Genomic DNA, 24,203 nt, shown 5'->3' with positions numbered 1-24,203 from the left:
AGGTTTTGGTTAATCAAAACCCCCTGGTTGACATGTGTAGGATGAGACCTTTTGGAGCGTTCCTACAATGGTTAAACTTCATGACGTCACTTCTTCAGAACGAATTGAGCTACTGGTTGCAAAAAATAGGACCTTGTAGAATCTTTTATTTTTTCCACAGAATTTAGGCAAATAGACATTTTCAACTTATCACACTTCAAACATGAAGTTAAACATTTGTGTGCTCTTTATCGTGCATATAAATCTCTTTTACTTACACATTTGTTCAAAGGTGAACAGTATGGGAGGAGCCTCAGTGTTGACTGAAGATCCCAGGTTCAGATGCTAACCTGAGATTTTTGCATCTCTCCTTGCTGAACAAGCCCTCTCCAGATCCCAGCTGCTAAATGTCCCAGTGCAAAAACTTCCTAATTACCCTATTTGCATCATTAATAGCGTCAAAATGCTTCTGCARTTGAGAAAGAAAATAAAACAAAAGAGAAGAATGAAGGGGAAAAATCAAGTTAATCCTCAAGTTAAATAACACAAGTAATTTCTGTGATTTTTTTTATCGTCTACAGCACTATTGAAATGCTGTATTTCAGGCAATAGAGTAGTTTCAAAGAGCAGCTTATCCTTGCAGCAAAGAGGTGGGTAGGCAAGGATAAGTATCTTAAATCTAATGGAAGGGATAAAGCTGAGGGTTTTTGTTCCTTTGGCCTGGACGTTTTCCTTGTTCTGTGGTGAAAGAAGCTSCTTGAAGCCATTCATGATCATGACAGACGGTATCGAGAGGAAAGCRGATTCTGAGTGCAGAGGAGTGTTTCTCAGAGCAAAAGACCTGAAATCTAAGGTGAAATCACATCTACCTGGGAAGACACTGGCAAGCTCTGCTGCACTGCGGGAAATACATTGATGTGAGTGACAGAAAGATGTCTCTGATCTGGATGTCACTGACCATACTTCTAAATATGTCCTCGTCATCAACCTCACAGGAGTAAACAAGAGAAAGCTCTTCTCCCCTGGAAGACAGAGTCACCAAAACATGGGCTACCCCAGGCACGAGGGATTTCCTGCTATTCCATTTTTGCCAGCTAATGCAATGTTGTTACTATAAATTATATGAGAAAGAGAGTGGGGTTACATTTTTAGAAGAAGAATTGCAGAAACAACTGAGATACTGAGTGTGATGCTGATGAGTGTTTTTCAGAGATTACATAAGTGCATAAGTGCAAGTACATAAGTTACATATGTTGTCCTAAATATTTTAGGAATCCGTACATGGCTGCTGTGCTTAAAATCTGTACGTTTAATTCCTTGGCTCTCCTTTTCCACACTCAACAGGATGGTTAACTCTGGTCTAGTTTTCCTTCAAAACTTGATGCTGCTGGAGTGTCAGACTACCTGTTTGCAATGAACACTGTCATTTGCAGAAGCGAAGTATAGTATTGATAGGATAGGATACTGATAGAATAATATTAATCTGGAATGCAAGAGCGTGGTGAGCCCTAGAAATTAGCTCCAGCAAAGTGCACAACTCCGAATGAAGAGTCTCTGCTGTTGTTCTGCCCGTGTTGTGCAGGAACTGTGCTGGCCTCTTCAGTTCTACACCTCTCGAGGGCACTGCTGTCTCCAGCTGTTCCCCTCGTAGAAACTGCCCTGCAAGCTCCAGCCAGAGCCAAGAGCTGCCGATTGCAGCTGTGCAGCTCCGTTGGGAATCCCTCTCAGCTGCGGGTGGTTGAGGGGGGAGACGTTCCCTACACCTAGAAAAGGTGGCAGTTCAATCATGGGCATCTTTTGCTCTGTGTGTGCCCACCACAGAAGAGGTGGGTTAAATAGGCTTTGTTGGCAATTTTTCTCTTTTGCTTCTTTTCACTCTTTCTTGAGAKGTCTTTGTGTCTTAAACTGAACCTTGGTTGCAATACAGTTGCGTCAGTGCCTGTAATTCCCAAAGTGCAGCCAGGTTTGTCCAAACCCAAGGAGATATTTTTGGTTTTGCTGGTAAGAAGCAGTGTTCATCTGGCTTCTGTGATGAACCTGTTTTTTGTGTGGGCTGGTTTCTTTGAGCTTTTATTTGTACTTTATTCTTTAGTCTTGCAAGCCACAAATGGTGTCTTCTGATAACAGAAGTAATCTAAGTATTGCATTACCTTCTTGCTTTCTTGCTCTGTGAGTTCAGGAGTTCAGATCCTGAACACCTACTCTAAATTTAATAACAATGATCAGAAGAGGTTCATAGAAGTGGGGAAATTCAGGTTCTCCCCAGGTAGTGCCAAGGTCTAAAAGCTCTATGCTTTACTGATACCATTTGGGGAGTAYTTTTCCTGATGTTAGTTTTAACTGCAGTTTGGGATGTGCAGTGTAAGGTGCGTGTTGGACCTCTCCAACCTGTTTTCGGGGGGTAAGAAAGGGAACAAAAAAGAAGAATCTACAAGACCTCCATTCCACTCGCATCCATACTTGCAGAAAAAAATAAAAGGAAGCTCAGTAGGCTGGATTTCAAGATATATTTTCCTATTTAGAAATATGATCAGATTATATTCTTTAAAAAGGTTTTCTAGTAACATTAACAAATTAAGAGAAGGTACCATAGTTTGGCAATTAACACACTGATTAACACTGAAACCATAATTGAAAACTTAAAGCACGTTGTAGGACACACTATACAACTTCCCTACCTGTATCTTCAACAAGTGTTTTCTAGTAGACATAGCAAACTTGAAAAGAGGGAAAAAAAATGGGGAGGAAAATCAAGTTGTTTACTTGATAGCTGCAGACTATTTAACAGGGAAATTATGTGGCAACACTGCAAGGTGTGATGGCCAGGAGTGCTCCTTTCAGCCCATGGAAAGGACTAACTCTATCAAAATGATTTGTGACTTTTCTTTAACCTGGAGACGATTTCCAGACTGGGAATATTTAGACAAAAATGCATGTCTTAATCTACTCTGTTCTTGTGTTTTTAATCTAGACCCCTTTGTCTTTTAAAGGGCTCGTAAATTAATAGCTTATCCAGTATGTGGAGAAGTATTTTTTGTTCATGAGAAAAATGGGGTTTTTGACGTGGCATTAAAAGGTTCTCACCTGGCCTTGCTGCCTCTTGGCCTATATTATAGGAACAAATAATCATGCTGGTGTAGCAGACAAAATGTATTTAGCTATAAGGAGGTCTGTTCAGGTTCTCTTCAGGGAATGGAAAAAAAAAAAATCTGTATAATATCCAATTGTTCCTCCCTTTTTAGTCACACCTGAGGTGCTTTGCACAGCCTGTGTGTTTGGGATGAATTTCCCCTCCAGGGCCTGCTTGAGGGTGTTGTGGGGCGGGCGTGGGAACGGGTCAGCACAGGAGATGGGCTAACCTTGTGCAGGACAGCTGGGAGCACGGCCAGGCCACACMACATCTATGTGCTGCCAAAAATTGGCATTGAGGGTCTCTGTCCTTCAGTTTCCCTGAGTTACTTGGCTGGGAATTAAACAAGTTTCGTTGACCACTTTTTCATCAGTGCTTTTCTCTTTGCCCTTTGTCTTGGGGCTTGTAAGGGTACATTTGCCATTTGTAGTGTGTCAGAGAGTGACATGAAAGCTGAAAAAGCACTGTTTTTATTCTGCAATGTTATTTTGTCTCCTTCATGACATGAGAACTGAGTTGTACCCTATAACTTAGCTACTCCASTTTCTACCTATCATACTCCCCCCACCTCAGCTCCGTTCTAGGAGCCTGTTAAGAGCAAAACGTCCTCTCCTATAGAACAGGAGTACTCTAGTAATGCTGCAAGCTCTGGCTCGCCTCAGAGGAAACCTCTAGCCATCATTTTTTGTTATAAAAGATAATAGAAAGTAAATAGCTATCTTGGAAATGGAGGGAGGACAGACACCTCTGGTCAGGGTTTAAATTCCAGTGTAGTTCAAGTGGTGGTGCTTGTAAAGTCTCCTCAAGAAAACTGATCCCCTGCTTCTGCCCTGCAGGACATACTCCTTCACACAGAATGGGATGAACACATGGGAAGAAACGTTCTTGGGCCTGAGGTTGTTTCCCAGGAGGGGTTCTTCTCTCTTCCCTCTTGGTTGCACTGAACAACTTGCTGGGCTCTGGGCTGGATTAGTCATCACCTTTGGGGAAGAAGGAAGCAAGCATCGATCCTGGCTGGGTTGTGGATGACAGCAGGGAGCTATATGAGCTATATATATATGTGTGTATATATATATATATGAAATATTTACTGTGAAAGCTTTGAGGAAATGCTGTTTTCTATAGTGGCTATTGAATACTTGTTGGTTGCTAAAGCAAAACACTTTTTATTGGCAAGCAAAGTGGATATGTTAGTGAAGTAGGAGAATGCAAGACAAACCTACAACACCTGGAGGGCAGGAAGCAAGCAATTCTTCCAGTTAAAACCCTTTAATTTTTCCATCTCCCCCCAACTTCCTCAGCAAAATCCTCCTGCTTTTATCTCTGCTCCAAAATGCTGCAGGGGGTGGCTCCATCTGAGCTGGCCACCACAAAGTGCAAAGGCTGCAGTTTCCAGCTTGTCCTTGTCTTTATCGGGCACCTATAGGCGTGATGGTCTGGCCTAGTGAAACACGCTTGCCATGTGTCAAACACAAGTTATCTTAATACAACAGCCACAGTTATCTTAGTACAACACAAACTTTGGTTGCACTGACCTGCTTACGCAGCGCAGGGGGTAAAGGCAGGAACTTGCTATAGCTGCCCTGGGGCCACCAAGCAAAACCCCTGTGTGTCCCAGAGGGTCCCAATTAGCTGCTGGGGCTGCCTGGTGAAGGACACTTCTCCCAAGATCCTGAGCTTTGCACAGGTCACTCTGGGCTTGGTGGAGTCATAGGTTTCAGTGTGCAATTTCCCCTTGGTCTCCTGGAGGTTTGATTATTTATGTATTTATTTTCTCCTCCTGAGAGATTTTTCCTTCTTGCAGTCTTCCTGCCACCAGACTGGTTTTTAATGCTGCCAGGTGTCCCGAGGCAGYGGTCTTTGCAGCCTGCCCCTCAGGTCCCATCTGGCCTGCCTCTTTCACTGGGTGCACGGAGCAGACTGTGCTGGCCAGTCCAGGGGTCCTTTCGAAGCCACRCTCTGCTGTCTCTGCTGGCTTCTGGAGAGAGGTGGGGACTTGCCTTGATGGCCGAGCAGTTGTTTAGGTCTTCAATCTGTGAATGGAAGCTTTTTTTTTGCCTTCTTCCACTCCACCAGACTTGCTTAGGAGACTTTTTAAGGGACTTCTTCCAGCTAAGGTCCATGTTTCTCAGTGGAATTTTACCCTGTGCTCATTTTTCTCCCCCTGCTCCCACAACAGGCCAACATTGTAATAAGCCAGTGACATTTAGCACTTCCTCATCTTTTCCTGACAGCTACAAGAATATATTTGAATAAATAGTTTTTAAGAAGAGCTTTGAAGCTCTGGTAAACAAACCTTTTTGGATTTAAAGCTTGTCCCTGGTAATACATTTCTGAACCTACTTTTTGGTATTCAATGTACATCTTGTTTTCTGCAGACCAGCTGCCGTGCATGTGCTGATTGGGTTTATGGTGGTAGACTTCGTTCAAGTCTCTCCTAACAGTCACAGTGGTGTTCATGTACATCTATGCAGCAGATATACACACTAGAGAAGACAGTTGTAGGCATCTAATTTGGCCTGATTCCTAAACGTGAGTCAGTGGAACTAGTCACCATCTCTGTAGTTCATCATCAAACCCTACAGATAGCTTACAAACAAGGGAAAGCCAAGAGTAAGGAGGCACTGACTTCTGCCTTTATATCAAGCACAGGTTTCCAGCACTTCTTCCTATTATCGATATTTTGCTACATGGGCTTATTTCTGGTTGTCAGCAAGGCAATGTACAGTTCTAGAAAAACTGATTTCCAAAACTGATTATAGAAAAGTGTTTCCTGTGGAGCTAATGAATTGACCACTGAAGGATCAGGTTAATTAAAAAAAAAAAAAAAGTTTCCAAAATGTTTGCGCCAAGTCTGAAATACTGTCAAGTTTATAATTTCTCCTCAGGGAAAAAAATAGGTTTGGAAACAAATAGTACCACTCTAAAAATGGGATTTAAGAGTTTTCAGCCATGTTTACTGTACATAGCTTGTTTTTCTTGTTGATGTCTCCTACTGAGTTGTTTTAGCACAGCATACAAGAAGAGTAAGGAAAAATCAATGAATGCCATTGAAACTAAATAGCTGAAAAAGTGGATTGTGTGTCCTCACATAATSGGCTTGGTTCTCCCTCTATTTTCATTGTTTTTTGGATCCCTCCTTCAACCCATACTACCTTCTTCTGTGACTGTTAACATTCTTGTGCTACGAGAATGAAGAGGATCAGTTGCCTTGAAAATACCTATATGTGTCATGGGTGGCAAATAGATGCTGTGCAGTTTAACACAGAGATGAAATAGTTCATGTATACATACAGACTATTTTTTTATTATCCATGGGCAAATGCACTGTAAAGCCATCTGAAAACAGCCACTCTAGCTGTCCGAGCTACTTGATTTCATATAAAAGTATTTACAGGCATTCGCTGTGTAAGTTTTTGCAGTCATTAGTGCGTGTGTATGTYGTGCACAGCATGTCCAGAAAGGCACTCACTGTCACCTTTGGCCCTGTTTGCATTACACTTACACTTCTTCCATGACCAAACATCCTCTTTCCTGCTTCAGTGTGGGAGGCTTTTCTTGAGTATACTTAAATATTCACAATGATAATTTCAGTTAAGGCATTCAATGACATCAGCTTCTGCTAGGCTAYGAATTGCAATGTAGCCAACTGAGATAGCAGCACTGTAAGAAGCTCTGCTCCTTGGATTTTGGTATTCTGTGTTAATAACGGCATCTTTCAACTGTGAATATCACTGCCACAATGTCTTTATKGACCTGTGGAAAATTTTTAAAAGAGGATGTCCCAACTCACCGTGAAAAAGAAGGAAAAACAAGACAAACCCACAAGTTCATGCATCAGCTGTAAAGTGAATAAACTGTACTCATTAAATTCCTTGTTTTGAGTGAATTGGATACACTGAAGACTTTTTTTTTTCAATGACCACCTGCAAAATTCCTGAATTTGAGCTGAGAGGCTTGGCTTTTCTCAGAAAAACTGTAATTAGATTATCCTGAGACATTTTCCTGGTGAAATGGATCAGATTTCTGAATATGAATAATTTTTTTGGGGTGAATCATGGAGCCAGACCAAGCAGTACAGTGAGAAAAGATATGGCCAAAGCCCAGCTAACGTGCATTTTCTTAACAGGAAAAGCAGCAGCCAGAGAGCTACAGAGAGCTTGAAGTGGGATGCTCTTTCCATTCAGACTGCTGAAATCTTAAACCATGTAGTGAGACACAGATGTATCCTGGAAACTCAGCTCAACATCATAGTAGTTAGGCACTCATCCAACCTCTCAACAAGGACAGCTTCAGTGGTACAAACACAAAGATACATTTACYACTTTATGCTTAAGGATGCTCATAGAGAAATGCTTACGCTTTGAGCCATTCAGCTTCTCCCTGCACAGCTGAGTTCACAGTTTATCATTGGAAGTTCTTGTATCTCTTGAATGGGATTTTGCAACTTGCTTTTCTGAAAGGAAATGAAATAGTGGTTAGCAGCATATTCAGTTGATTTTTTTTCTGAGGCGAAGCTGTTCACAATCCAAGTTCAYATTACTCTCCAAGTAAGTATCTTCGCACACTTGTTACGGTGCAGAGCATCTATGACCCTGTTGTTTCTTCTGCTGAAAAGTCCTGCAAAGTTTCATGATCTTGCATGGTAGCTAAGTACTACTGGTGAGCTGGGTGTGAAACAGAGGTATGGAGAGGGATGCCTTATTTCACAAACAGCTGGGATTAAACTCACCCTGGAACTCAGCATGGCTTCTCCTCCCAATAAGCAGTTTGGTTTTACTTATAGCCATCACTTAGCCTAAGTTTTGAAGCTCTCTTGGACCTCAGAGCTGAAAGTTGGTTCCTATCCTTGTCAGTAGCATCTCTGAGCAAAAAAGCTCAGACCTGAGGAAATCATATTGGACTACGCAGGAGAACCAAAACATGATTTAAAAGCACCTCCAATGTTGGTTTACACGCTCCGAGTTTTGAGACATGCACAGCCCACAGTGGCTCAATGACTGACCCTTTTGCTCTTATTTTGTGCTAAAAGCATCTCGGACAGCGTTTCTGTAGCACTCAGCAGTGCTGCCAATTTTTCAGACATGCTTTCTAACCTTTAGTGATTCTCATAATCAGCTGCAAARGAGACATTCTTGCAACCTCTTGAATGTAACAAACATGAGATGAAAAATTGAAAGCCATTATAAAGCTCCACACAGCTTTAACACACCACACACAAAGCTAAAAGCATGTTAAGAAGTAGTGTTTAACTAGGAAAATCACTCGGATCTATTTTTGGATTATTATTTGACTCCTTGTGTTTTTACCCCAAATGGCTGTTAACATTCCATGTTAAAAAATTACAAGACAGAAATTCCCAAACATTTCAAGATTTTTTTAATGGAGAAGTCTTCTCAGTCACATTTACCACTTTTCCTCCTCTTTTTTTTTAATTCAAAGATTCTTAAATTCATTAGAAAAAGAAAAAATGTAGAAAAAAAGAATTGAGACAAGGACAATATAAGCATTTTTATTAGAATACTGATGTTCAAAAATGGAGGAAGATGTTTTTGAAAAAATACTTTAAATCTTTTTGAAATTTTTCTTTTGAATGAAAAGATCAATGTCATTTATGTCATTTGACAGAAGTAGTGGAAAAAATCAGAAGTTTGAAATGCGTGTGGAACTTTTTCATAGCATACCCTGTTTTTTCTTCAAGATGTCCTATTCTGCCTAATGGAAAGTATTTTTTCCAATATAAACCCAGCAATTTTCTTATTTACTTACTGTTATTTTGGGGAAGACTCTCAGTGATTGTTATTTGCCAGTATGGTCTAGCTAGAAACAGAGCCAAAATCCATGTTAGTTTGCTACCAGTGATTTCAAATACTCAAATATCAAAACAGAGCAACTTGGGGCAAAATGTCAAGATGTTCTATGAGTTTCAGGAAAAAAAATAGGAAAAATTAGAAGTAACATGAAAAGGCTATGACCAAGAAATTACCACACTTTCTATAGATGCCCTTCAAAAGACTGCTTCCAATACACCCTCTTTTAAAAGATTTAATAACCACTGTTTAAATAGGTATCGGAAAGCCTGGTTATAGACAATTGTCACATGTTTCAGGATATAGGTAGGAAGAGGAGAGATAGAAAATGAAGAATTAGGGGCAGTTCATAATGAGTAGTTTTGGGCAAGGGGGAGGGATAGCTGATGCGGCGCCATGATGGGTGTCAGGTGAAGACATTAAAGACTGAAGCAGAAAGCAAGAAGGGAATGAATGTAGCTTGTTACCCTTCAATTAAGTTGCAGAAAATGCTTTGTTTTTAACCAGCCAAGAAAAAAGTGGAATTCTTAACATCTGGATCTGACTGCTATCCTGAAAATTTTTGTATCTGCAGAAGGAGCTTCTTTGATCTGCAATGGTAGGTTTTGCATGCTTTATGAATTAGTGATTTATGTTGATTGTTTTTTACAGGATAAAATATCTAAATTCAGTTATGGACTAATTTACAGGAGTTAGGCCTGAGCAAATGTGCATTAATAAGTAGATGTGGCTGATGCTGTCAATATTGTCTTTCATATAAAGGATGARTGTGAGGTTCCCATCAGGGTTTTTCTAAAAATTGGACAATTTGATTCATAGGGATATGTTCTGTGATACCTCTAAGTTCTATGTCCGTGGCTTTGCTCTATATTATAGCTGACTTACAGAAAGGAGAGATGTGTTGTATGGAGAAAGTCAAAATGGAGAAAGCAAAAATTAGTCTGCACATGACTGAGGGGGATACACTTCATAACAGTTGCTTGTCAAGTTCCTGATACTGTGCTGGTATGAGAAGGCCCCAAATAGGGCTTACAAACAGGCTGTAAAGCATGTGGCTGTCTATGTTCCTCAGCGTGACTAAGGCCTCTGCTTCAGGAAGTTACCCATTGCTAGTTGCTTTTTCTTTCCAGGGATGTTTCAGTTTCTTTAGGGCACATCGTGTTCCAGAAAAACTGTTAAGTGAATTATCATAATAAAACAGCATAGAAATATTAAAACAGCACACGAAATGGATTGTACAAAACTGCTTTGGCTGGTTGAACAGGCTGTTGCAAACTCAGTTGTTCACGAGCAAGGAGCCAGGCTTCCAGAAAACCTTACTACCGACTTTAATTTGGTGTCCTGCTCCTTCCTTGGATGCTGAGTAGTATTTCTGCACTCTTCCGTGAGTTTTAGCTGCTGTGAGCTTTGATCAAGAGGAAAACTAAAAATCTTCTAAAATCATCTGTTACAGCAACTGTTGCATGCATACAAATTGCAGGTGTCATACCAAGAATTATGATAATTGCTGGCCTTTCTGAAATTTGAAATAAGCATTCAAGTTTCATAGTATAAGTTTCAATATGTTCCAGAAAATAGTTGAAGGATTTCCTACCTCTTTAGAAGATGCTAACATGGTTAAAGAAGACTTTTGTAGCCATGGTCCTAGCCAGAGCGCAGGTGTCCTCTGACTCAAACTCTAGAAGGGAAAGAGGAAAGTCATCTCATTGCAAAAAAACAACCAGCCAACCARGAACATGTCAGTTGAGGAAACTCACAACACAAACAGAGCCCAGGAGGCCTTTTCATCGTGGGAGCAAAAGCTCCTCAGGTTCGCTGAAAGCCACATCAGCACTGGGGCTTGAGCTACTGCTATAAGGCTGTAGCTCAGCTGCAATAATCTCTCATTCTGTAAACTGAAAGGACTATGATGTGCAAGAATGCAACACATAGGACTCCTATGACCGGTAGAAATGGTTTTTGGTTTCCCTCTATTCTTCCCACTTTTTGGGTATGTTGGTGGTATTCAACTGTATTCTGCTCCTTGCCTTGCTACTGTCTTCAGCATTGATAGAGTCAGCTTGGGATTGATTGATCTATGAATTCTTTATCTCTTTGGAGCCAGCTAATTACCAAAGTATTCATTATAAACATATTTTTGGTCTCTGAGCCTTTAATCTAAGGTGTTTGTATGTGAGATTGTTCGGAGAGAGAGCAAATGAAGAGACCGAATCGAGCGGACAGCAATCTAACACTCCCGTTACAAACTGTAAAAGGAGAGGGCCTGAGTAGCAGCAAAAACTTGAAAACCAAGGCAAAACCCATGCTTCCTGATACACATATGCAGATAGCACTGACTGGGAAGCTTCACTGCTTTTCCCAGAAATAGCATGGCTTGCTCTAATTTAAATACAAAAACACTGGCCTAGAGCAGGCTGGGCTCAGCTGCACTGAACAACTATCAGCTTTATTTTTTCTCATAATGTGAATGTCATTTATGATGGCTGTTTGTACTTCCATAGGTTAGGGGAAAATAACTAATATTGAGCAATAAAAGAATAAAGTGACAGCCTAATTGTGACCAACTAATGGATGATTCCTGGTCAACTTTGCAAAAGTTTAAATCTTCAGCAAGATGTTTATTACTGCCTTGAAGTCATAGAAATTCTTCCGAAGTAGCACTTAACTGTGACTTAAGGTGATAGGAAGATCAAAAGTTTCAGCCACAGGAAAATTTGTGATTGTTTCATTTAATTTTTCCACTGTATAGATCTATGGATCCGAATGTTTCATTCAGAGCATACTTGTACAGTTCTGCAGAAAATTCACCATTTGTGAAACCTAGAACTCGTGAAGAATTTCAAGGCCAAGAAAAGTACCCAAATGAAACGTGGCAGCCTGGTAAGATTTTAATCAAAAATTTCATCCATCATTCTGATGTAGTAGACCTGTTTTTCTGTGTTAATGGGCCAGGAAGTGCTTTAGTGACATCGAACCCCTAAATTTCTCTATGAGGAAGTTCCTGAAATGAAGGGCATGATTTAGACTGTAGGACTCTCAAAGGGATTCTGTAAAGTAAGAGTTCTTTGAAAAGAACTGAAGACATGAATAGAAATGGCTAAAATCAGGTCTGTATCTAACTTCTTCACAGATCAAGAAATACTTGACTGTTGGCTGACATAAAAAAATCTGTTTCTCTCTCTAAGGGCAAGTTGCTTATCATCTTAGGCAGATGGAGCAGTTCCTTGGAACGTTCTTTTACTATATAAATAAAATGGTTGAAGAGCAAATGTTCCTGTAATTGAGTCAGGATATTAAAACCTGACTAACCTACTTGTGTTTATATGGACTGATGGGTGGGACATACATGTATTTTACCGAGCGAGAAATACAAGAGAAAGAAAACAATGGACTGCCTGTAGTGTCCACAAATACGCTGCTAGAGCAGCTCTCTAGGGAATACTGATAATCATCAGAAGACCAGGACAGATGCAGATTTATAAAGCTTTTATTTATTATTCATTTTTTTTTGAAGTAGTAGGATTGAAAAGTTTCTGAAAAAGCACATGGTTTGACAAAACACTGAAGATTTAAGAAACAGCCATTCAATACCAAGGAAAAAAGGTCATGGGGAGGAGAAGTTGCACAGAAACACTTTTATCTTCTTATTTTCCCCACTGGCAACCTAGATAGGAGAAATTAAAACAATTATTTGGTAAAACAGTAGCATACTACTAGGACTGTACTTTTCTGTATGCTATATGCTTGTGTGCAGATGGTAAGCTGTATATCAGAAACAGCAAACTCATAGTGGTTCAAGGAAGCAGGATGATTATTTGCTCTGAAATAATTATCTGCAAAGGTAGTCAGGGAATGATAAGAAAATCTTCCAATATAAGCATATTATTGCTGTTACCTACCRTGTATTAAGCTCCAATTCCTAATATGGCTCTGCTCTGGACTATTAGGTTTGCACCCTGAAAAAACAACACAAGCAGTTGTGAGAGAAATGAATCAAAGGGAGTAAATCATATAGTGCCTGAGTACAAACCTTTCCTAAACCTCAAATCTTGTGTCTGTGTTACAGGTCAAATGTAGCTTTCTAAATTGAAAAACTGTGTACTCCTGTATGCTGCATATCTTGCAAAGCTAGAAAATATTTTTTTTAGAGCGAGTATTAAGTTGTAAGTAAGTTGTTCCCAGGCCTTTCTAATATACTTAGCCATGTAATAGTTGGGTAATAAACGAAGTCAATAGATAGGCAGCAGCTTATGCTATAGCTACTATAGAATCTTCATTGTTTAAAATGATAATGCTTGCTCTTGGCAAACTGACATTTGTTGCAAACGCTTGGAGCCTGTTGAACAATACGGCTATAGATGAGCCCTTCCTGAGGTTATTTTAGGAAAGAGCAAATGCCAAATGAATGAACATGTTCGTAGCTAACTGGTTTGGAGAAAATGGAATAACTATTAACTGTTGACAGGACCTAATCAGATAGACTTGCCCTGCCAATACATCTATATTTGGTAGAACTCTCATAATTTACTCAGATGCACTCTTTACTGATAATTTTTGGTGCCCTAGAAGAATCTGTATCCCAAAAGGAAGTTCACGTGTGTTAAATATTTAGCTTCAGTTTTAAACATGCCTGTTTTTCAACTACCATTTATAGAATCTCCATCCTTGGAGATGTACAAAACTCTCCTGGAGAAGACTCTGAGCAATGTCCTCTAACCTAGAATTCAGTCCTACACTGAATAGAGGATGGGTCTAGAAGACCTCCAGCATCACTTCCACGTGACATTATTCCCTGACTACAATCTGTGTGTAAATGAAGATATATGTTATGTCCTATAGGCAAATCTATTGCAAGGGCTATATGGGCACAGGGGCCCAGTGCAGTCTGCATAACCATTTAATGCATGGCTTCCTGTTGATAAACCTGTATACTATTTTTTTAATAAGGGAGGGAAGCAATACCTCTTCTCCAAAGCACGCCTCAATGTTTGATTGCTTGCAGCACTTATCTACCATGGCAGTGAAACCATTAGAAATTGTCTTTATTTGTTCTTCTGTCATCTGAGGTTTGCGTTTGATGAGGTTGATAAGCAATCTGAAAAAAAAAGCCATAATATGTAATTAATGCTCCCTGGTATAATTTGATTTTTCCAGTTCAGAATATCTATTAATATCTGCAGAAACTTCTGCAGATAATTTCTGAGGCTTTCTGTCATGCCCTAAGGAGCCTACATCAGTCTGTGACATCCAACTCCCTGTCTTTCTTTTTGTTTTCTTTTTTTTTTCCCTTCCTTTTCTTTATTTTTCTTAGCTTTGCAGTTAAGATGAAAACCTTACCAAATCAGGTGACTTTTAATTAAGTACACTGGCAGTAGATCTACATAACCCTGGTCAGCTAGGGAGTGGATTTCACTGAGAGGAAATGTCGTATTTTGCCTCTCTCCAACTACATGATGTCATACCCTGGGCATCTCAATACCAGCACACATTCTGTCCAGTATTCCCTCTCTCCAGAGAAGTTCCTGTCAGATACCACAAGAGACTTCCTGTGGTTTACCTCCTGTTCCCCAAAGAAGAGTTACACTGCAGAGATTTTTCTACACTTATTATTTTTCTTTTTAATCTTACTTCATCTGTCCAGCCTCCTGTTCAGCGGGAGTAGCAGTGCACAACTTTTCATCAAAGCTGAACATGTCAGGATTGAATGCTGGAGGCACGTATTTGTCATCTGTTCCCATGGCAGTGAAGCAAGGTCTCCTGCAAGAGTAGGAATCGCTGCAGCAGTGGGCAACTTGGTCATTTATAGGTGTAGTCTCGTGTTTCCTGCATATATCCTGAATCACAATGCTCAGCTGAGGAAAGAAAGCAAGGACAAACACTAGTTAAGCCTGCAATAATAGAACGAATGTATAATGCTTGTGTTGCAAGTGGGAGCTCTTACATTTAAATGTAGACTTAAAATAATTTACTTGATGTAATACTTAATATACTATTATTAATATATTAATATATTAATATATTATATATAATAATTAATATATTAATATATACTTAATATTAATAATACTTAAAATAATTTGCTTGATATATTTTGCAAACAATTTGACCATTATGCTAAATTCAGTCAGTAGTTTTCTTGTCAGAAACTGCTTAGATTTCCCAAATGCAAGCTTCCATTGACCTAATCAAAGTGACTTTTGCTTTCTGGGGGGAGAATAAATTTAGCTATAACTTTCACAAGCTAGAGAATCACTTGGGTTCTCATGTCCATTAAAAATGAACAGAATTCAAACTCTGTTATGTGGATATTTAGTTTAGGGTTCATAAACAAAATATGAATTGTATTTTTAACATTGTATCAAAATACAACATTTTTGAGAAGAAAGGTAGAAGAGAAGTAGCGAGAATTAATGAGTCCACTCACATATCCCTCAGAACAAGGTAGGCGTTCAGCTTCAGGGAGATTGCAGCACTTAGCACCAACAGCTGTCATTTTCTTCCCAGTTTCAAGCAAGTTATCAGTTGGCATCTGAGGCATTTTCTTAGTGTAGCGGACCAGAATTCTAAAAAAAAAAAAAAAAAAAAAAAAAAAAAAAAAAAAAAAAAAAAAAGATTGTTTGCATCTGAAGAATCATCTGAAGAATATTTTCTGAACCGAATCACTGAGATAAACCAGTGAAATGAAAATAGAAGCCAAGTGTGAACAGACCTACCCAAAGCAGGTATGGCTGACCCACTGCTCACACTTGAGAGTGCTCACTGGAAATACTTACGCTTTGAGGAAGTCTTTTTCACCATGCTCAGCAAGAAGATCACAGTTGACCTTTACAACATCCTCAGTTTCTTTAACATGCTTTTTCAGTTCTTCCTCCTGTAAATGATTATTAAATTTAATAATGGCATTACATCAGGACAGCCTGGTCACAGTCATAGAAATGGACCTTTTGGTCTCCTTTAAATCTCATTAGCTGTTGGATAACCATTTTACAAGTAGAATAATTCTTGTAGCTGAAATTCTTACAATATTTTGATCTTCCCCACGTGCTATAAATTGAGCAAGTCCTTCCAGTGTGCAAGCTGACAAGTAAGGAGTGCCATTTGTGTTGCTGATAGTGAAATGAGTCAGGCGTGTAGCCTAAGACCATGTTACCTTGTTGCTGTGCCATACTCAGTACCTCAGATCTGGCCACACAGGCTCCCCTCATAACCAGTTATCTCAGTATTTGCAGTGGAGCCCGCGGAATAAATCTGCTAACCAGCCTTTAGTCTTTTGACTTTGAAGAAACCAGATCACTTGGGAGAAACAGATGCATCAGTCAACAGAGTAAGACTAGTTTGGGACTTCTTAAAATGTCCGATTAAGTTAATCCTTGTTCTGAGAAGACTCTATATCTCTGTACTGGGCACTGAATTGTTTCCTCTCCCTTCAGAATCCCAACTTCTCTTGAATAAGGCTCCTGAAATGCTTCCTGTCTGGTCTTCTACTGGAGCTCCTCAACTCTATTATTCCTTGATAAGTCCCCACCAACTGCAGTTAAGCACAAAGAAAGCCTTGCACTTACAGCATGTGCATAGCACTCAGCGGGGTTGTCGGTCTTGCAGCATTTGCCCAGGAGATCTTCGTAGCCCTTTGCGATTCTCAGAATCAGCTGAGTGGAAAACTCGGGGTGTCTTCTTGAGTATTCATAAACAAACCTGAAAGATATAATGTGACAGCATTAGAGCTAAGGAATAGCATGCTGCCTTCTTTGTGCACAGAAAAATGACGCTGGCAGTTACTCAGATGGGATCAAGCAAGCTGGAAAATGAACCTTGGATGTTCACTTTAATAGGCTGTAGCCATTCTATCATTAGCCAGCAAAGGCAAGAAGAACAAAACATTGTCCCAAGATAGAATGCTTTTTAAGCAAACGGAGCACCGCCCCCCTTCCCCCCCCCCAGAAAACCACAGTTTTTCTGGTGTTGTAAAATGCGATAGCTTAGAAAAGAGAGCAGTTAATTTCAAGGAGCAGAAGGCTCAGACCTCATATTTTAATCAAGAAGATTAATTTATGYAGTGCTCACAACTTCTCAGCATTGAAACCCACACATGCCATTGCTTCCTCTGCCATTACTTACTCTGCCATGAACATGTTATGGTCAGCGTCAAAGTGCTTGCACACTTCCTTCTCGTGTATGTATCTTTCAACTAGTGAAGGGAGATCCTCAGGCTTATCATCGAAAGCTGTATCCATAATGCACTGGCTTCGTTCCACAATTGGTTTGTCACAGCAGCCTTTGATTTTGCTTGAGAAAACCTCAGGTTTAGAGCACATATAGTTCACAACCTCTGCCTGTAGAATTAAAGCATATTATTAGACAAGTTATGAAAACATAACTTAAAAGTAGATTACTTAAATTCCACTCTTTCCCAGACTCCTTTCTTTTTGTTTAGGTCACCATTTCACTTATGTTTTCTAAAGAAATCAGGTACCCATAGAAAAAAGACATGACATTTCTGTGCTTGTTGAGAATGATGTTTGCYCTTGGGAGTCTGGGGAGAATGAGGCTCCCTCCTGGATTTTAGAAAGAGTGAAAAGACAAGTAGCCTGGAAGGCAGTGAAAGTCACCGAGGGGTCTGTTGCAAAGGACTCACTTCATTGACTTTTAGTCCCACCATATGCCCACCTCTGATACACAAGGCAGTATTAAAAAATATAGTGTCATAAAACCATCCCAGGACACCAGCTGTTTACAGTTTTCAGAACCATGTATAGGTCCCAGGCGGGCAGACAATCTTTAAGTCAAATTACTGTTGCACTTTGAAAGTCTTTTCATAGGAGCTGCCCTCTAGACTTCACTGACACTACAGGAAAGCTGGAATAATAGCAGTCCATGCAGCAGGACTGGAAAAATCCTCTGGCCTTTTTGCCTCTGCTTGCTCTGTGTATGCAGCTGTTGACTTGGACCATCTCTCTGACAAATGTTTTGAATTCAAGCAAAGAAACATACTACAGTTTTAAGTAGTGATTCCCTGTTGATATGATCATAAAGGGCTTGAGTCAGAACCGGTCAAAAATCAAACATCAGTAACAGTTATTTAAACTATTTTTTTTAATGGCTATGGAACTCACCACAAGTATTGAATACAACTGCTTTGGACTGTGACTGAACAGATACAGAAATTGTCTTCCTAATACTTTTCAGATATGTAAATATTTTCCAAAACTGTGCAGCTTACCCTGTCATCCATGCACTCCACCATGTCCCCCTCGCAGCACTCCTTGTAGATACCTTTAAGATCACCTACAAGTTTATGAAGTTCTGAGAAAGGAGCCTTGGGATATTTCTGGCTAAGACGAGCAAGTTTACTAGAAAGGAAGAGAAATTTCATGTAAAGTTCAATATTGAATGGAAAATTTGCAAGTCATTCACACTTATGATCCTCTAAATTGGCAATGTTTGAAGGAAATATTCATCAATTCTTCTCAACTAACTTGAGCCTGCTAGAAACATAACCACCTTAAACCATCACAAACTTGTCTCTTTCTATTTTAAAGAATTACTGTGTGAGTTATCTGAGATCTCCACGTTAGGGGATACCAGGAAGCAGTTCTCATTATATCTCAGTCTATCTGTGAAGGATCTCTAGATAACCTAGCTGAGATGCCCATTGTCTTGAATTAAATCTTAAAACTGAAGTTAACGATATTTCATAAGGTGATTCCAGGCAATCTCAGCATTTTAGAGGATCCAAAGAATCAACACAGTTTTCTGTATTTAGGCAGATGATCCATTAATCATTGCAGAAAGTCCTTCTTAATCTGAAAAGTCTGCCTTTGGCAAGAACTGTGATTCTGCCAAGTCTGACATTTTCATTGCTTTCAGGTTCCAACTGGCATTTTAATTTGCAGTGTACAAATATGCTTATCACAAAAAGCTGCCGGCACAGCTTTGGCAAAGGCACCGGTTAAACACACTGGAAGGTCTCATCCTGAGTGACACCCTAGTGTCCCACTCGCATCCTATCACACTACAGTAGACAGGTTTCACTTTGCTCACTGTCTTTATAAAGAAACCTCGTCAGAATTCAATTCATTATTTACAAATAGTTGGGCAGAAAAAAACCACTGCAGGCACACCCTAGGTTGAAAGGTTTAGACACTAATTCCTATTTTGTTGGAGAATGTCCCTCAGGCAAAAGCATACTAGGAACTATCATAAATACAGTTTCCAAACTCTGCAGATGGAATTGAATTGAATATGCTGATATTTTGCTCTTGGGTAATTTCTGGTTTAGGATAGCGACTTGTAATAAAACAGTAAGTGGAACGTACTCTGCTTGGAAAACTCTCTCTCCAAACTTCTTGAGGATTCCACAAGTGTATTGGTGCTTCACACTTATTTTCTTGGCTTTCTCCTTGATGACAGCTGCCTGTGATAATAGGATGCACGTTGTTACATTAAATTGATTACACTTAAAAAAAACACTCTGAAAAGCCCGCTTCAGAAACACAGCAGATTCTTGTCTGATTAACTGTGAAAATCTAAGTGGAGAATTTCTTAGTCTTGACCAGTTCATGGCCCAGTATCTAGCTTCTAGTCTATCCATGTTATGGCATGGTACAATTCTTCTACTCATCCTCCCCTGCCCACAAAATATTAATTTAATTGAAACTCAGTGGCCTCAGAGGCCTCAAGCTGTCCTGCAGAGCATCCCAGTGACCATGTGGAAGTCAGTACAAAGGAAGAAAGTGGCTCCTGCCATCCTGAAGAAAGCTGGACTACAACTCCCCAAAATGCAAAAATGCATGGAAGTTACTGATACTGAGCCACATGGCTAAAACATGATTAATACCTTCCCTTCTATGTAGAGCCTTTCTTCATAAACCATATATAAATGGTTACTGAATTGCTGAACCATAGAAAAGTTGGTTTTGGAACTATAAACCGTTATTTGATGTTGGCCTTTTAAGAACACTTTTAAACTTAAAGAGAATTGCTGCCAAGAGCAGAAGGGACCTTTCTGTAGCAGACCAAAATGTTGTTTTTACCCGAAGTGAAAAGTCAGTTCTACCTTTTCATCCAAGCAAACACCGACATCATCTGCCTTGCAACAGGCCTGAAGTGCATGTTCATAATCAGCAGCCAGACCAAGGATTGCAGGGGCATAAAGGAAGGGGTTCCTTCTTGCAACAGCATAGATGAAACTGTAAGAAAGAAGACAGCATAAGTAGTGTACCTCAGCAAATGGCATCAGATCTCTGTATGGCTTCGTTTTTACTTTTAGTTTTCCAAAGAAAAACTAATGATAAATGCCTGCTAACAAGAAATGCAGTGCTAAACRTTAGTGTTTTAAAAGCAGAAGGTAGCAATAGAAGGATGAACTTGCTATATCTTCACTGAGTCTGATTTTGTATGGTTTTTTTTTTCTTAAATGCATTGTCAAATATCTGCAAATTTTGATTTTGACAGTGAAACAAATAATCCAAGCCCATTTTCTTAATACTTTGGCCAAATGATATACTCTTCAGTGTATATGCATCCTTTCCAATTACAATGGGGAAGTAGAGGCAGAAGGTGGAGCAAATAAATTATTAAATCAATAGTGAAAACATTGGGATTTTCAAGATTTTTTTTTTACGTAGTTACAGGTGTTTTTTGTTTTAGCAAAACAATTGCAAAAAAGAAAAAATTTAACTATAAAAGTATGGGTTTTTTTTTTTTTTAAACTGAAGTCTGAGTGGAGAAGCCTGTCCTATCTTGATTGACTAGCTGTTTCATGCATGTAGATAGGAGACRGCATGCTTTTTCAGATGTTCTGTATGTCTACACACTTTGTTTACCTAGGAAATCCTCCTCTTTTGTATAATTAAATATTTAACTAATAGGATATCAGTGGTTTTCTTACTGTCCCAAAAGTGACACCCTGTCGTCCTGGTACTCTTTGCAGATCACATCAGCAGCTGGTCTTTGGTATGGCTGAACAAAGTCTGGGTGGTGAATTTTAAATGACAAGAAACACTCGTTTCTTTCGGGATCAGCTTTACCACAGCAGTCAGCCATAGCACCATATGAGTCACGGAGTTTTTCTACTTGGCAGATTTCATCCAGGAAAATTGAGGGCTAAAAGGGAAAAAATGATATGGATCAGAACTATAATTGTTTATAGGACAGGTAATGCATATGCTCTTTAAATTTGGATTTTCTTTTGCATATAAAGGCATTTTTTCTAGGTAGGACTTAGAGCATAAATCAAAACAATCCATTTTTTCATAACAATTTCATAAAGTTTTCTTTAATGGGGTCTAGTATCAACAGCATTATAAAAAAATTATCAAAAAATTGTTTTTTATATATAATTTAAAAATATGTTGTGCCATACAGTGATGACCTTTCACATATATTCTCACTAAAATGAAATTTCAGATGAATCAAGGAAGTGGAATTCGGAAGCATCAAAACCTGATAGTCTGAAAGTATCGAGTATAAATTCCCTATAGGATAATTTTGGTAGCTGCATAAAAACAGGAGAAGCAGAATACCACAGGATTCACTGCATACCAGAGGCTTTGTGCACTCAGGATCATCCTCATGGGCCACACACTTATGTGCCAGGTCAACAACATCCTTCACCAGCTTGGACAGTCCCTCGTAAGAGCATCTCTGGAGATACTGGGCAAATGTAATCATGGAGCTGAAACACAAAGCATAGTTCGGAATATGTAGGTAAGAAATCCAAACGTTGTAATTTCCAAAGTAGGTTCTGAATTCAAGACTGTTAGTTAAAATGATAGGCATAAATGGTTAAAAAAGAGTAGCAGGAAGATCATGATACTGGGTTCTGCTTCCTTCATGTTCTCAACTTTATTTTCAGCTTTTACTTCCCAAGCATATAAGTTGTAACACACTAGAAGCAATGCAGAAAAGACTCTGATTTGAGTTATCTATCCCTTCTACCTAGCTCGTTCAAAAGAACCACAAACTAAGCTGTATTAGCTGTTGTTGTATAAATGAGCAGACTTTTTTCTTCCAGAAGAAGTTATATTCCTGTCAGGGACTTCTGCTATTCCCCAMGGCATTTTTCTACAGCAGATAATGGAATTCTCTCAGAAGCCTGTCATAGGTTTATTTTTAGGGGTTGTTCAGCCTTTTGTTTAGGTTTCATTCCTGAATAACTTCTCTTCATCCAAAGATTATCAAAACTGCATTACTCCTGCTCATGTTATTGTCATATAAGGAACACAGGTGTTACCACAGGTGTTACCACAGGTGTTACTGTGGAAGGTTGTGTTCCCAGGGACCAAGAAGGTCATCTTGACTTTTGCAGGTCTAAAAGTATCTCTAGGCTTAGAGAATGTATACTAATTAGCAAGAAAGCTAACCTTATGCTAAGGTTCAGTGTGGTACATATTTTTCTTGCTAGCTCATATAGGATTTTTTTTCCTGATATTGGACACAGAAAGCAAAATGAAAAACAAGCAGATATTCCAAGTTGAGCCTTCACTTACACTGCTTTAAATGTATCTTCTTTCAAATCATTGAACCGATGGGCAATTTCACTCTTGTGCTCTAGGAAARAAAGGAAAGACCAGTGATGATCATTGTCACATTTGCTTGCTAGATCCCTCGAAGAATATGTTCTGGTCAGTCCGGGACTTTCAGATGTTCAACATGTACCAGCTCCTGTGCTTGATGAAGTTTTATTGTTTTTGAAATACTAAGTACTTGTAGAATTCCCAGCTTTGTATGGCATATCATCCTGGAAACTCTGAACTGCTTTTCAGAGAATATTAAGCTTTTTTTCAGCTCATCTTTCTGCGGGAACTCAAATGTGCAATTGGTATTAATAGAACATTTAACTCTCTAAACATATTCGTAATTCAAATATTTACCATGATTGCTGTAGGTAATTGGTAATGGTTAGCAAACGTGCTCTGCATAATGAACAACATGGTAATGTCTGCATTATAAATAAAACAATGCAGCTGCAGTCTGACTGGATAGGCATTAGTAGAGTTGTTAATTTTTCAGACCTAAAATTAGTAACTTGGCAAATTCATACCTGTCTTTCAATGAATGCATATCATGTGTGTACTTCATGAGTAGGAAGGCAGAAAAAAAATCCCCCATTCCATCAATTCCTCTACCTGAACTGAGGTCAACCAACCTGCATTGATAATAATGCATAGAATGCTGAAAAATGCAATTCAAATTTAAATTGCTGTTGTTTGCGAACGTTTCCAGGCCCRCTCCTGAAAACAGTTTTGTTAAATGTGGGTGTTTTCATACCTAAATCAAAAAATTAATTGGGAAGAAAAATCTAGGATTTGTTGCAGAAATATTTGAGTGAGGTCTTAAGTTTCGTAACATGTGAAAAAATGACCCAACGGGCCAGTGTTACAGGCCAGACTGCTATTGAGATTTGTGACGTACCTTCCACCTACTGTATTTTAGTTGTTGAGGAAGTTAGTATGGCAATACCACTTCCAAGAGTGCATTTGCAGAAGCACAGTGCGTCCACTGGCTCCAAGGTGAAAGTAACAGGTTCTGAACGATCAGCCCTTCTTCACGCCCAGGATGCGTTAGCACATTTCCTCGCCTGGTTAAGTAATGGCCTGGAATGGCCCACCCATCCCTTCAAGATTCCTTTGTTCAGCTTCTTTTCAACTCAGTCCAATTTTTCTATTCTTTTTAGCTGACTTTGGATCAAGTTCTCATACATTGTTCAAGAAATTACATCAAAATCATCATCAAAATCACGTAACAGATTGCAGAGACAATTAATTAGTCCGTTCTTACCTGAGTCTCGAGCAACTCTCAGATTTCTAGAAGCAGCAGAACTAAAGAGGAAAATAAAGGAAATTAACGTTACCCACTTCATGGCTGCAGATTATTATGTGGGCCGAATTACCGAGAAAATGCTAGGAAGATTGTAGGGAAAGCATTTGTTTTTATACTCTTTAAGAGACAGTGTCTGTCAATTATTAACCTTACAGTTGGCATTTGTAGATTTCCATTAGGTCTGAAGGAGATTACAAAACTGAGAATGTCCTTGCCAAAAATGAATTTGATATTATTTGTTTATTATGCTTTACTCTAGACCTTTCTGTCCTGAAGAGGTTGAACCTTCCAGCACCCAAATAGATAAAGTTTTGCGTAAATTTCCTTATCAAATTACAAACAAGGGGTTCAAGGCATCAGACAAAAATGTCATCAAGTCTAATCCTATAGCCATGCCTCTCTCTTGCTAGTATTTGTTCAAAAGCACAGCGAATTGGTACTGTACAGTAACTGTTCACCTA

General features: G+C 39.2%; 1 protein-coding gene and 2 long non-coding RNA genes across 3 annotated transcripts; 1 reads left to right on the top strand and 2 right to left on the bottom strand.

Moving 5' to 3' along the window:
* Positions 1-425: 425 nt before the first annotated feature.
* LOC112950067 lies at positions 426-8,927 on the bottom strand. Its single transcript, XR_003249940.1, has 3 exons — positions 8,879-8,927; positions 7,470-7,565; positions 426-448 (listed from the first exon to the last, which is right to left on the bottom strand). It is a non-coding gene; the product is annotated as an uncharacterized LOC112950067 (long non-coding RNA).
* Positions 8,928-9,453: 526 nt separating this feature from the next.
* LOC112950066 lies at positions 9,454-21,406 on the top strand. Its single transcript, XR_003249939.1, has 3 exons — positions 9,454-9,517; positions 11,669-11,799; positions 21,328-21,406. It is a non-coding gene; the product is annotated as an uncharacterized LOC112950066 (long non-coding RNA).
* On the bottom strand, positions 12,454-23,845 carry LOC112950063 (serum albumin-like). The gene is made up of 15 exons (XM_026042531.1): positions 23,701-23,845; positions 22,410-22,470; positions 21,463-21,595; positions 20,810-21,024; positions 19,976-20,108; positions 19,236-19,333; positions 18,140-18,269; positions 17,038-17,252; positions 16,482-16,614; positions 15,693-15,790; positions 15,344-15,482; positions 14,548-14,771; positions 13,882-14,014; positions 12,819-12,875; positions 12,454-12,583 (listed from the first exon to the last, which is right to left on the bottom strand). Exons 1-14 carry the CDS (start codon positions 23,780-23,782, stop codon positions 12,825-12,827), a joined length of 1,845 nt encoding a protein of 614 aa, XP_025898316.1. The 5' UTR covers positions 23,783-23,845; the 3' UTR covers positions 12,454-12,583; positions 12,819-12,824.
* Positions 23,846-24,203: the final 358 nt, after the last annotated feature.

The sequence above is a fragment of the Nothoprocta perdicaria genome, unplaced genomic scaffold, assembly GCF_003342845.1.
Source record: "Nothoprocta perdicaria isolate Ctin4 unplaced genomic scaffold, notPer1 scaffold_307, whole genome shotgun sequence".
Lineage (NCBI taxonomy): Eukaryota > Metazoa > Chordata > Aves > Tinamiformes > Tinamidae > Nothoprocta > Nothoprocta perdicaria.
This window is presented reverse-complemented; position numbering and strand designations above follow the sequence as displayed.

What these genes read in the sequence shown, in the direction of transcription:
- LOC112950063 (XM_026042531.1), bottom strand. Translation starts at nt 23,782, where the DNA reads ATGAAGTGGGTAACGTTAATTTCCTTTATTTTCCTCTTTAGTTCTGCT. An exon ending in CTGAGTGCACAAAGCCTCTG is followed by an intron (nt 21,025 to 21,462) that starts GTATGCAGTGAA and finishes TTTCCCTTTTAG; the next exon opens with CCCTCAATTTTCCTGGATGA. An exon ending in AGGCGTGCTTTGGAGAAGAG is followed by an intron (nt 12,876 to 13,881) that starts GTATTGCTTCCC and finishes TTGTTTTTTCAG; the next exon opens with GGTGCAAACCTAATAGTCCA.